The sequence below is a fragment of the Podarcis muralis genome, chromosome 3, assembly GCF_964188315.1.
Source record: "Podarcis muralis chromosome 3, rPodMur119.hap1.1, whole genome shotgun sequence".
NCBI lineage: Eukaryota > Metazoa > Chordata > Lepidosauria > Squamata > Lacertidae > Podarcis > Podarcis muralis.
The window spans coordinates 100,119,729-100,134,273 of record NC_135657.1 but is presented as its reverse complement, the minus strand read 5'-3'; the positions used below and the strand labels follow the sequence as shown (position 1 = coordinate 100,134,273).

The window sequence follows — 14,545 nt, the reverse complement described above, 5'->3', positions numbered from 1 at the left end:
TCCTATTATGACTAATGATTCCATATGAGTGCCTGATTCTACTCGCTCTTTATTAGCTTTAGGAATCAGCCCATCTTAAAATAAGCTTCCATTAGCTTTTTGTAAACCCGGCCTCTTACAGTCTCAGCTTATCCTGTATTAATTGATTCATGTCACAAGGGAAAGGTAGATGTCCTTTTCTCAATCTTGAATGGCTTTGAAAATACAGTGGTACCTCTGGATACAAACGGGATCCGTTCCGGAGCCCTGTTCGCATCCAGAAGCGAACACAACCCACGTCTGCATGGGTCGCGATTCACCGCTTCTGCGCATGCGCGTGACGTCATTTTGACGATCTGCACATGCGCGAGTGGCGAAACCCGGAAGTAACACAATCCGTTACTTCCGGGTCGCCATGGAGCGCAACCCGAAAACGCTCAACCTGAAGCAACTTCAACCTGAAGCAACTTCAACCTGAGGTATGACTGTAAGTGGATCTAGCCGTGTTTCCCCCCCCCCCCTCTTTGACACTTATCCTTCCTAGGACGTAAGTTCCAGGTCCCACTTGTTATGATGATGATTATATTTTAGCATGTTCAACAATACAGAAATAATATAACAAGATGCAAAAACATATGATTGCTAAGGAGAAAGGGAAATAATAATAGACACATGAGAACAGATCACTCCCAAATATACAGTGGTCAACATGGCAGTCAAAGGTGTTAAGCTACCTATGTTCAGTAAGATAAGACAGCTTTACAGTGATTGGGTTGGGTAGCATTCTGTTGGCCATTTTCCATCAGAGAAAATAAAGAGGTGCCAATTGCAAAAAGAAGTTGTAGTTTCAAGTTTAGCCATATTTTCTTACTGCTTTAAGTAGATCAGTTTGCTTTTCTTTTACAACAGGGGTGACTAACCTCTGGCTTTCCAGATGTTGCTAAACCACCCTTCCCTTTATCCCAACCATTTATCGCAGCGGCTGGTGCTGATGGGATTTGGAGACCCAACAGCATCTCAAGGCCACCTCTTCATTAGAAGATGCTACCAGACCTCCATACCATGATGTCAGTAGAGGACTATATTTTTGTACCCCTGTATTAAAATTTCCTATTCCTTTCTGAGATGTGTGTTTTTGTTTAATAGCGCACACACACACAAGCTTGAGAGGTTGTATTTTCAAGCAAGTAGACATTTCACCTTTCCATTTCCCCCCCTTTGAAATGCACACCTGAGTGAGTGTTTCTAGCAATTTACCTCTTTCATGTGTTCCTTGTTTAATTCAAGCAAGCATCTGAAACATGAAAGCTAAGTACAGCATAATGCAATTACTTTCTGTGATGTTTGCCGAGTGTTTTATGAAGCCCGTCTCTTTACAGTGGTCAATGAACATAACATAATTGGATCTAAAAAGGGTGCTACTGTGTTCCAATGTGCACATAATGTTCCCTTTTTATAATGTTCAATAATTAAGACTTCTGAAAATACAAAGCAAGCATTTATATAATCAAGACAAGAGATGAGTAACTATTCCAAAATAGCATTTTGTTTAGTAGCAAAAATAAACCAGGGTGTTGTTTTCTTTAAGCTTTAAAATAGGATAAACTGGAACATTACAAAGGTTGTTCTTTCTCCCAAGTTGTAGCGCCTGGTACTGAACTCCATTATTGGGTATTATGATTTTATTTTAACTTAGTATGTAGCTTCTTTCTGGTTGAATACATACTAGCTTAGGATCCTAATAGGCTAGATATGTGTATTAAAGTTTACTGAGCCATTAAGACCCGGGATATGTGATGCATTCTGTGCAGATGCATGCCTGAAATAAGAGTAAACTTTGGTTCATGCATAGAATGTCCTTATTTCCTATTTGCCACTCCAGCGAATATCATCTCTGCAGAAATGAGCCCCTGACCAGATCAGAAACCACACACTAATATAGATGTGTTAGGCGTATTTTTGAATAGGAATCCAGCACTTAGTTACATGGTTCTGTGCCTCTTGAAGTTGGTTGGTGTTGTAACTTCAGAAAGCAGACGCACCAATTTGGAAAATGAATTTACACAAACACGCAAAATCCACGTTTAATTATTAGAGTGACATTTTTTCAGATGTGTAAACTGAAGCCAAATTCAGATGGTTGGAGGCTTTGAGCTGCATCAGTTTTGTATAAAACCATGAGCTGCTGAATGTGGTGTTCTCATGGTTAAAGGCAGAGGTCTGCAACCTAAGGCCCATGGGCCACAAGCGGCCCATGGGGGTCATTTAACTGGCCCATGGACCCCCGCTGCCTGCTCGGTCGGCTCCTGTGCACCATGCTAAACCGGGGCGGAGCAGAGCGGGGACCGCCTTCCGCGATGCTGGCCAGCTTCCCATTGGCTGCAGGAAGCTCCTGCAGCCAATGGGAAGCTGCGCACGCCTCCTCCGCACTGGAAGGAGCGCCGGAAATAGTGTTTGTTTGTGCCCAAGCCACAAAAACTTTGCCAACTCCTGGTTAAAGGTGTATATTTTGAGAAAGGGAAAGGAAGAGGCAGGATAAGAAAGAATGAGGGCAAGCAGATGCAGGCTCTTCTGCTGTTCCAGCAGAGAGAAATTTGCACACTGATTCTGGAGACAGCCAAAGGACACTTATAATGGTCTCATTCGCACATAATGTTCTATCAAACCATGGCTTAGCACAGTGTTTCCCAACCGGTGTTCCGCGGCACACTACTGTGCCGTGAGACATCGGGTGGTGTGCCGTGGGAGGGAGGCGGGCGAGAGGCGGCGGCGGCGAGGATCCGGCGGGGGTGGGGGGAGCGGGGGCCGTCGTGCGCAACCGAACTCACTTGGCGCGCTGCCGGCTTGTCCTCCTTCAACCCGGGTCGGGCCAGGCCTGCTCACGTCCCCGGATCCCCTAGCAGCAGCCGCACGCTCTCCAAAAGCGCAACGCTGCGCGCAACCGCTCGGCCAGCTGGTGCTCTGCGACTCCGCCCTTTCCCCTCCCAGCGCCGGAGGGTTCGCGCGACCGCAGCTGTTCCCTTTCGCAGCGCGCGGGAAACAATTCCAGGCCGATTGCCTTGTGCCGAAAAGCACCGCCTCTCCTTCCAGCTCAGGCCCGGGCCGCCGGCTCCCCGAATGACGTCACGGGGGCGGGGCTTTAATGGTGGTGTGCCGCGAGATTTTTTTCCGGTAAACAGGTGTGCCGTTGCCCAAAAACGTTTGGGAAACACTGGCTTAGCACAAACATGCTGGCTCCCAGGGTCTTTGCTCCTCCCCAGTCTTCCCAGCTCAGTTTGGTACTTAATGTGTCATCCAAACCCAAGATCATGGTTGAACTAGGGTTGCCATATTTCAAGAAGTGAAAATCTGGACACAGACAAATTGTTTGAGCTTTTTTAAAATTTTTTTTAGAAAAAACCCAAGTTGTTGGGGTTTGGGGGGTTATGTCCCCCCCCCCCCCGGACATTACTTTCATAGTTTTCCTTAACCATGAGTTTTCCAACAACCATGTTGTTGTAGCCAACAACAAACAACCTTATGGTTAAGGAGGAGAGAGCTTCACTGTGATTGTGGGCTTGGATGACACACTAAACTAAACCTTGGCTTAGCTGCTACAAAGCATTGACCTAACAGGAGCAAAGCAATTGGGAGCTTTTCTCTGGGAGCCAGTAGGTTCGCGTGGTACCAGCAAACCGTAGTATGGCTTATTATTATCATTTGTATAAGGTAAAGGGACCCCTGACCATTAGGTCTAGTCGTGACCGACTCTGGGGTTGCGGCGCTCATCTCGCTTTATTGACCGAGGGAGCCGGCATACAGCTTCTGGGTCATGTGGCTAGCATGACCAAGCCACTTCTGGCGAACCAGAGCAGCACACAGAAACGCCATTTACCTTCCCGCTGGAGTGGTACCTATTGATATACTTGCACTTTGACGTGCTTTCAAACTGCAAGGTTGGCAGGAGCTGGGACCGAGTAACGGGAGTTCACCCCATCACGGGGATTCGAACCGCCGACCTTCTGATCGGCAAGTCCTAGGCTCTGTGGTTTAACCCACAGCGCCACCCACATCCCGGTATCATTTGTACCGTATTTTTCGTTCTACAGGACGCACATTTTCCCCTCCAAAAATTAAGGGGAAATGTGTGTGCGTCCTATAGAGCGAATGCAGGCTGCGCCGCTAAGCCCAAAGGCAGAACAGGAAGACGGAGCACTGCGGAGTGCTCCGTCTCGCTGCTCTAGCTTGGGGACGGCTGCGCGCAAACCTCTCCAGGGCAGCGGGGTGAAGGCACCCCGCTGTCCTGCAGAGGCTAGCAAGGCTGTTCCCAAGCCAGAACAGCGAGACGGAGGGCTCCGTCTCGCTGCTCTAGCTTGGGGACGGCTGTGCGCAAACCTCTCCAGGGCAGCGGGGTGAAGGCACCCCGCTGTCCTGCAGAGGCTAGCAAGGCTGTTCCCAAGCCAGAACAGCGAGACGGAGGGCTCCGTCTCGCTGCTCTAGCTTGGGGACGGCTGCGCGCAAACCTCTCCAGGGCAGCGGGTGCCTTCACCCCGCTTTCCTGCAGAGGCTAGCAAGGCTGTTCCCAAGCCAGAAAAGCGAGACGGAGGGCTCCGTCTCGCTGCTCTAGCTTGGGGACGGCTGCGCGCAAACCTCTGCAGGGCAGCGGGGTGCCTTCACCCCGCTGTCCTGCAGAGGCTAGCAAGGCTGTTCCCAAGCCAGAACAGCGAGACGGAGGGCTCTGTCTCGCTGCTCTAGCTTGGGGACGGCTGCGCGCAAACCTCTGCAGGGCAGCGGGGTGCCTTCACCCCGCTGTCCTGCAGAGGCTAGCAAGGCTGTTCCCAAGCCAGAACAGCGAGACGGAGGGCTCCGTCTCGGTGCTCTAGCTTGGGGACGGCTGCGCGCAAACCTCTCCAGGGCAGTGGGTGCCTTCACCCCGCTGTCCTGCAGAAGCTAGCAAGGCTGTTCCCAAGCCAGAACAGCGAGACGGAGGGCTCCGTCTCGCTGCTCTAGCTTGGAGACGGCTGCGCACAAACCTCTGCAGGACAGTGGGGTGCCTTCACCCCGCTGTCCTGCAGAGGCTAGCAAGGCTGTTCCCAAGCCAGAACAGCTAAACGGAGGGCTCCGTCTCACTGCTCTAGCTTGGGGACGGCTGCGCGCAAACCTCTGCAGGGCAGCGGGGCGCTGCGCTCCAAAGGCTTCAGAGATCTTTGAGGCTGGTGGTGGGGGAAAGCAGCGCTTCCCCCCACCGCCAGCCCCACAAGCTCTGGTGAATGTACCTTGAACGCACCTTGTTTTAGAGGGGAAGAACAAGAAAAAAAAAATTTTCCCCTGTTCTCCCCCTCCTATGGTCTGGTGCGTCCTATGGTCCGGTGCGTCCAATGGAGCGAAAAATACGGTATATTGTTTATTAATTTATATATTGCTTGTATGCCAAAATTACCTAGACATACTGTATCGCATGAACTAGGCTAGTGTCTGCCTTCTGGCCTAGGAGGCACAAAACCAACGGAACCAAACCATTCATGTTCACATAGTTCACTGGTAGCTTTACAAAAAGGACTTGGTTGGTTTTTCATTTCTGAAAGCCTCCTATTTTTGCCCCCGGGCAAATATACAGGGAAGAGCGGGAAAGCCCAGCAGTTATCATGTTGAACATTTAGTTTTGTGTGATTGTTTATACAGAGCTGTCTTTCTGATTATGCCGCCACTTCATGATTAGTGAACCTTGCCCTTTTCAACACTTTACAGTTTCTTTTAACAGCTTTAGCTTTAAAATATTTCCATTATAAGCACTTTTGCAGCCAACTCCTATAGTGTGGTTCTGCATTATTGGTTCAGTTTTAGGGATTGTTGAACATTAAATACTAAGACCTCTTTTACAGTAATTTGTCGCAATCCACTTTTCAAGAATGTCCAAATGCGATGGGCTTGGGGCTTTGTTCATTTTGGTTTTCATATTTTGGAATGGCACCAAGCAAAACTTGTTTGTCTGAACATATATTCAAGCTTTAAAATGTAATTTAATGGGAAGCATGAAATTAAGGGTTGCATCCAAATAACTTCTGCTCAGAATAGACTTATTGAAACTAATGGTGCTAGTTTAGCCATGTTTATTAATTTCAAAGTTTTCTCTGAGCATGACTAGTGTTGGACACAACCTAAATGGCAAAACATGATGTATGATGGCAAAACATGAAGTCCCCAGTAAATCAATAATTAGATATGAAGCATACGGACTTCTGTGACAGACCAGTATCAGAAAGATTACACCAGCATTGTCAAAATTCTGTAGCGAATTGTAGGCTGACAAGTTGTGGCAAGTGTTTAGATTTTTTTACTCTTGCTTTAAAGCGATGGTGGTTGTGTTGTTTATAAATATTAATCATTCCATAAAATAAAAGATTATAATTGTTTTGCCTCTGTGTCTAAGTCTGGCTAAATGCAATATGAATTTATATATATATATATATATATATATATATATATATATATATATAATATATTACAAAAACATGTGAAAAGTTATACAGATGCCATTTATATTAGCCTAAAGGGGGCGTAAATATGTACTATTTTTTTGGCAAAGGGTGTTTAAGGAGATAACAGAAATCACTGGGTTAAAGCTAACCAAAAGTCCAGAGGTAGCATTATTATCAATTTATGATAGGGTGGAAGGTTCACAGGCTATGAAGGACTTGCTCACAAATTTAATGAAAGCTGCACGAAATATTATAGCTAGGAAGTGGAAGGCCCAAGCAGAATATAAAATGGAAGAATGGATATAAAGAGGTATGGGATATAGCTATTAATGATAAATTAACATGTGCCATTGGGACGCGGGTGGCGCTGTGGGTAAAAGCCTCAGCGCCTAGGGCTTGCCGATCGAAAGGTCGGCGGTTCGAATCCCCGCGGCGGGGTGCGCTCCCGTTGCTCGGTCCCAGCGCCTGCCAACCTAACATTTCGAAAGCACCCCCGGGTGCAAGTAGATAAATAGGGACCGCTTACTGGTGGGAAGGTAAACAGCGTTTCCGTGTGCTGTGCTGGCTCGCCAGATGCAGCTTTGTCACGCTGGCCATGTGACCCGGAAGTGTCTCCGGACAGCGCTGGCCCCCGGCCTCTTAAGTGAGATGGGCGCACAACCCTAGAGTCTGGCAAGACTGGCCCGTACGGGCAGGGGTACCTTTACCTTTACCTTTAACATGTGCCATTAAGGTAAGACGGGGAATATGCAGGAGAAATGATTTTGAGGAGATACAGAGGGTGTTTGTAGAATTTGTGCTGTTAAAACATAAAGAGGTCAAACCATCGCAAGAGGTGTTGGAATTTTGGGAGGTTGGATAGTTAGAATGGAATGGTCTCTGTGGTGGGGTGCACATTTTTATTATTATTTATTTATGATTTTTTTTTTAAAGTACTGTGATACTGAAAAACAACAACATATATATAATTAGTCTAAATATGCAATGTATTGTCTTGTTCCCTGACAGACGCCTTGCATTTCAAAGACAGAGAATCAGCCACAAGGATTAGCAACCAGCGTCAGGTGGGGACAGACACCCATCAATCAGTCTACCCCCTGGGACACAGACGAACCCCCATCCAAACAGATGAGGGAGACTGAAAACCCAGGTATTCTTTCAGCCTTATTTGTAATTCTGTTGGGTGGGTGGGTGGAGGGATTGTTCAAAGCAAATTCAATATGCTTTCTCCAATTACCTCTCTAAATAAGACTTTATCACGAGTCCTTTTTTCATGCTACAGCTGGCTTTTCTTTCTAGTTGTAAAGACCCCCTCAGGTTACTCCTATGTCAGGGTTAATATAAATGTATTAAGATGCCTGCAAGTTCATTAAAGCGTTTTCTTTTCCCTTCTTCACCAGGGTAGAAAACAAGCAAGCAAACAAACAAACACACAAAAAACTCGCCACTGCATAATATGTTAAGAACTCCTTTTATGTCCAGAGCCACCTGAAATGATTTCCAGCTTCCAGACACATATCATACAATGTGCAGCTATGCCAGACGCCTAATTACAATCTCTTTGTAGTGGCTGCAACACGGTTATTATACGCGCCAAGTGTTTGTCAGGGAGCCATGAAAACACGTTGGGGAAAGAGGATAATTTTCTTAGAAGCATATACTTAAGCTACACAAAGCTGCAAAGCGCATAACATTGTAAACATTCTGTATTGCTAGCTGAACGCTATTTTCAACATCTGCACTCTCCTGCCATGTCATAGTCCTTCCAGGCACTTGCCAGTTTGGAGTGGTTCCAGATCCCTCCCCCCACTTCCTTTGGGGTTGCAGGAGGGACGGGCTCAACAGGGGAAATTGAATACAGTGGTACCTCGGGTTAAGTACTTAATTCATTCCGGAGGTCTGTTCTTAACCTGAAGCACCACTTTAGCTAATGGGGCCTCCCGCTGCTGCCGCGCCACCGGAGCACGATTTCTGTTCTCACCCTGAAGCAAAGTTCTTAACCCGAGGTACTATTTCTGGGTTAGCGAACTCTGTAACCTGAAACGTATGTAACCTGAAGCGTATGTAACCCGAGGTACCACTGTATTAGCAGCATTGTACAGAGAGAGTATTGGGCCTTCCTGTTCCCAAAATTGTTCTTATTGCTAGCTTTCCTTTTTCCAGGTACAGCTCCATGGGTTACAACAGTTGCAGCAGGTAGCCAGCCAACTCTTATCACTCATTCTTATGGGATGACTCAACCTCCGACCTTCAGCCCAGCTGTGAACGTCCAAGCCCCTGTCATTGGAGTTACACCCTCACTCCCTCCTCACGTTACCCCCCAGCTTCCATTAATGCCAGCTCATTACCAGCTTCAGCAGCAGCCTTCACAGCCTCTGAGTAACATGGTTGTGAACCTGCAAAGCCAGCCTCTGTACACTAACAGCCAGCCCATTACAATGTCTTCTATGACCGGGGTTGGTCAGGTGACTCACCCGGGCCACAGTGCAGTAGGGAACGGTCATATGACTTGTCCTATCCTGCCTCCACCACCACCTGCTTTGCCTTCAGCCGCCCTACCTAATAGCGTTCCGGCTACCAATGGGCAGGCTGCTCCTCAGCTTCCTCCTAACCAGACGGGCAGTCAGGACAGCACAAATGGCCTGCAGATGCTACGGACGGTTGGTGTGGGAAAGTACGAGTTTACGGATCCTTGGCACCCAAAAGGTAAGTTAGCCCAGAATTCCTCATGCTTTCCATGCTTTGTACTTTGCACTTTGGGATATAACATGAGTTCGACCAAACTGTGGGAGACAGTGGAAGACAGGAGTGCCTGGCGTGCTCTGGTCCATGGGGTCACGAAGAGTCGGACCCGTCTAAACGACAACTTTGGGATTATGTGTACTTTGGGGACGTAATGTGTCAACGATGTTCAAGTTCTGCCAAAAACCCTACATAAGAGGCGGCCTTGCCAGTTAACAGTGTCCACAGTGCTGATGTTCCTCTGACATTATTCCAGCACCAGTTTCCTGTCTTGTGTTCTGTGGCAGCTTTTCCTAGAGATGACAAATGGCTTCCTCTGAGAAGTCGGGGGAAACTATGCACTGGTTTCAGCACTGAATGACACTTTCTAGGGTACCTCAAAGAAGCAAAGATACACATCTCAAAGTGCATGAGACAGCTGTCGCTTGTTGCCTTAGAGTCCTCCCCCCCTTGTGAGGAACACTTACGTACAAACCACCCCACTGTCTTTCTAGGTTAAGTTGTGGCTTTTGAATCAGTTATATGACACTTGATAATTTCCTCCTATTCAGCGTGGTGTGTGTGTGGACTGGGCTAACATTCTAGTTGGCTTTGCACACTGGGTAGGGTTAGCCAACCCAACAAGAGCCTCTAAGGTGCTATTTCAGAGTGTGTTGATTGAAATTGACCTGTGATCTGGTATTAACTCTCCAAGAGACTATCAGGCCAGGAGCAGTAGTTATTTGATCCATAGAACCGAATGCATCTGATCCATGCTGGGAAAGTAGCATGGCAGGAAATCTGCACTAGAAAATCCCAAAGGAGTTCTGCATGCTTCCCCAACGCACACTTCTATTTCCCTCATATTGACTTCACAGCCCACCCCTCAGATCTGCCCCAGGGACCAAAAATAAAGAAAAAAGAAAAAAAAAGTGAGAATTGTGTGGGTTGTTGTATAGTGCTTTGCATATACCTTGCTGACAGTCCACTATGTGAACATTAAGTGTGACATTGCATGTTAAGTTTCTTTTAGTTTACAGTATTCCCTTGTTATGTTCTCTGGGCGACTCTCAATCTGATAAGAACACAGTGGCTCTCCCTGACCATGTCGTTGAAAATGCATTTGCTTTCTGAGGGCAGGTTAGGCTTGTGGGATGATGCTACATTATTTAAAACAAAAAAACAGAGCAGCTCACATCACCTGTTACATGCAGCCGTATCCGCAGGGACAAAGCATGACTGTATCTCACGCTAGGTTGCGATTACCCCCTGGAAGGTAGCAAGCGAAGAGGTGCTTTGACTTGCATTGCTTCTGTGAATGCTAGGACAGCTCTTTAAATGTGCTGCAGAAATCAGATGCGACCGTGTTGTGTTTGGAAATTCATTCTTCCTCCCAGCACTAGAGTGCTGATTTAATTTAATCTTTGTGTGCTCTGTTTTATTTTTCAAATTAACCTGTCTCTCCTTAACAAGTATTTAGTGTTCCCCATATGAAACTGAAATAGAACGGAGCTTAAGAAAAATCTCTTAAGTCAGTATAGAAGACCACAAAGGCTCCATTAAGTCTGCTAAGCTAATTGTACACATGAACAGTGCCCATGTTTAATTTATATATTAAAATCTTTCGTGTAGCTTGATACCAAAGAAACTTCATTACTATTAAATACCTTTCATTTGCATATGAGGAAATTCATTCCAATTGTCCAGCTTTTAAGAACAGTTGCTTCACACCCTGATTTCTAAAGCAAAGTACTTGAGTATTTTCAGGTTTTTACTTCTTAAAAAATATGAGATGAAGTGACTTTGAAGGATCTTTGCTATCCATATATTTATTATTTCCAAGAAAATTAAGTTCATACCTTATTCCCTTCCTCAGTAAAAAATATTAAATATAACACCATATGTTTCAAATGTTAAAGAGATTTCACAATCCAAAATTTAAAGAAAATATTGAATATTTTGGCAGGGTGTCTCATTTTGATTCTAGAGTTTTTAATTTATTTATTACTGGTTGACCAGAAAAAGCAGCTTGGAGCAGCCTCCAAGTGTTGAAATCTTTCCTAGAGATAAATAATTTGCCCATCCGTTTTTTAAAAAGTTGAGGGTTTGTCATCATGATTCCCATTGTGGTTTTTACCATAAATATCTGTAGGCCCAAAGTTATAGTCTGAAGGAACATGAGGCTATCCTCTTTCTGAAGCCAAGCAAATCAGGGTTTGTATAGTGCCCAAATGGTGCACCTCCCCAGAAACCACATGTACTTTGTCTTGAGTTCAAATGTGGAGATGAAAGCAGGTATTAGTTTTAACTGCTGACAGCTGTCAATGAATTAGCTCTACAGTTTTGCATAAATTGTAAGATCGGCAGCTGTTTTCCTGTTAGATTTTAGTATCTTCTTATTTATCAGATTTATTTGTTTAATGATAAAGAGAGAGAGTGAAACATCCATATATGATTTATTATGTAGGTTGATAGGTGTGTGTATATAAATCAGGGTTTACCAATCTTGGGTTGCCAGTTGTTGTTGAACTACAATTCCCATCATCCATGACCACTGATCCTGCTAGCTAGGGAGGATGGGAGTTGTAGTCCAACAACAACTGGAGGCTGGGAAACCCTGGTGTATAAACATATATACACCCAGAGAGGGAGAGAAATTCTCATTCTTTAAAAGCTTCATTTAGACACTATAATTGTAATTGTCAGGTCTAATGTGGAACAAGCGGATATAAAATCTACTTAAATAGAGGAAAACCTCAGTCCAGCAAGGCAGAAGGCTATAAACTCTTGCCATGTTTAGCATGAGATATCCCTCATATAAACCATCTCAAGTTCATAAGAAGAGTGTTTTGATTTCTCTCTCAGGGGCTTTGTGTCTTTAAAGCCTGACTAATTTTGGAGTTGTGTGTGACAGACAGCTTGTTCTCAGATAGGGAGATTGGAAGCACAGCGACGCAATGTCAAAACGGTTCAAACATGCAGGGAGAGCTGCTTCACTATCAGTTTTTGAAACGAGCTTTTCTGCCTCATTTTGGGTGAACCTTGGCCGGTGTTGCAAGGAAGTTCTGCTGCAGATGTGCTTTGAGATCCTTTTCATTACGTTCCCCTCATTATTCCTCCCGCCACACAGACTCGCGCTAGCCCCATTTTTGTTTCTGCCTGACAATCCGCCTGGTATGGAGTAATTACTTCACAATTCCCTAAATGAAAAGAACACATCTTGCCAGTCAAAATAAGGGATACTGATGTTTTTATACATCATTAGTGAACTGATTTAAAATTTCACATTTTGTTTTCCCTAATTATGTTTCATTTGGCTGAGCTGTATTCCTGCAGGGTCTGCACTAGAAATGCACTTACTCAAATGTTTTCTTCTTAATAGCCTCTTTCTGCTTTACAAGTAAACAAATACATGGCAAAAATAATAACAATCTCAACCCAATATATAAAGGTTATGCGGAAGATACTCCATTTGCAATAGGTCAATGGTATTTTTTGACATACAGCTTGAAATTAAGTCAAGTCTATTTACTATTATTTAAATTGTAGTAACAGTTACATTGTATTTTGTTATACTTTAAGGAACCTATCTTTCAGCCTTTATTCCTTTCTTTTCATTGAACCATGTGCCAAATGAAGATTTAATTGGTCTCTTACAGCTGCTGCTGGTGGTGCTGGTATTGAGGAGAGATGTTGAGAAATTTTAAATGATTTTTTTTAATGCTGTGAATATGTTGAAGATTAGCCTGTTTGCAAACATTGGGAAACTGGTACTTTGTCAATTACTGCAAAGAATTGTATTGCAAAAATATGCAATTTTTAATTAAATTAAAAATAATGCTGTTCTATATTAAATGCTTGATAGCTCTTTCCAAGGCATATTTTATATATATATAAGGCAAGTTCCAACATTACGAGATGCTATATATACAATAAGGGTGGGTTCACATAGCTTATTTGGTGCTTCTACTCATGAGTGGAAATGATTTGACAGTCTGTCCTCTACCTTCTACCGTGCAGTTAAGCCCAGTTTTATAGCAGTTCTCTGCCACTACTTGAAATCTAGGGAAGATAAGAGATGATAGCACTGGGATTAATAGCATGATTAGTGTAGATGACTACATCCCCACACCGTTTCAGATGCTATATTGACAGCTTTTAAGTGATTAGCTTGTGTCTCCATTGTAAGCTTGTGTCTCCATTATAAGTGTCATTGACATCCATACTAGAGTGCATTTCAGATAAAATTGCACGTTTAATTCCCACTGAAAATTAGGGTAGATGGATGGTTTAATTCTTCTTTTTAATCAGCAGGATAACGTCAAATATATTTATATATTTCAGATGGCATGTTTATGAGAATCCTGAGGAAATGGTGCAAGTTACATTAATTTAATAATCAAATGCTACGATGTTGATAGAACGTATGTACATCTTTTAAGAGTCATTTTTAATCAGGCTGGGCAATTACAGAATATCTGGATTCCTGCTCGTCAGCGAAAGCTTTCCATTGTTTTAGAGTCACAGACTGCTGGAAAACTGGAAAGAACATTCAAAATATAATGTGTGGTTCACTCAGTTTTAATAGCAAATCATACTTTCAGTATTTTCACTCATTAAAAGAGACTTTATTATGGTTAGATTTGGTCTAGCTCCGCCAACCAGCTACATAAGTTCTTAGTTAATCAGAGCAATTCGTGGAAATCAAGTGACTACTTAACTTTGGCAAAGTAACTCCTAAATCTGTTTTATGTAACCGGCTGCACAGAACACGTAAAGAACTTCCTTGAAACCCAAAAGCAAAAACTGGCAGGTTTTGGGTCTGAAAGAAAATGTGTGCTGGATGCCGAAAATAACAGAAAACAGCTCCTTATGTTTCATTTTACTTGGTGTTTCTGGTGTTAGCTAGCACCTCCTTTTCATCCTTCTCAAGGTCTAATTTGTTTAATTAATAGATTTTTACACCATGCGCTGGGCTTCAAGCACTCACTTCTCAAAAGAAAATTAAACTCTGCAGGTGGCCGGAATCAGTCCCTGGTTATAGGAAAGAGGGAAAGAAACAGCAATGGGCTGTTAGAATATGGTAATGTGAAATGATCTGCACCACATTACTCTACATTACTATGCGTATTTATTTACCGGGTATTTCATAAAATTTGTGCACCGCTTGATTGTAAAAACAAAAACCCTCAAAGCAGTTTACAAAGCATAAAACAGTAAAATCAACCCCAATACGAAAGTTAAAATTCTAAAATACAGATTAGAATTTTTACCTGGATTTTCTAAGCATCTGGGTAGGGTTGTCTAAATGGGAATGTTTTTAGCAGGCACCAAAAAGAATACAGTGAAGGTGACTTCTTTATCTCAATAGGTAAAAGTAAAGGGAC

At 44.0% G+C, this 14,545-nt stretch overlaps 1 protein-coding gene across 3 annotated transcripts in view; it reads left to right on the top strand.

The window, feature by feature from the left end:
* The window catches only part of KLHL29 (kelch like family member 29), a 414,973-nt gene that overhangs the window by 233,418 nt on the left and 167,010 nt on the right, over positions 1–14,545 (top strand). For all 3 annotated transcript variants that reach the window (XM_028722349.2, XM_077926403.1, XM_077926404.1), the window contains 2 exons: positions 7,446–7,587; positions 8,601–9,143. In XM_028722349.2, the coding sequence (XP_028578182.2) occupies positions 7,446–7,587; positions 8,601–9,143 (685 nt within the window). The remainder of the gene's footprint in view (positions 1–7,445; positions 7,588–8,600; positions 9,144–14,545) is intronic.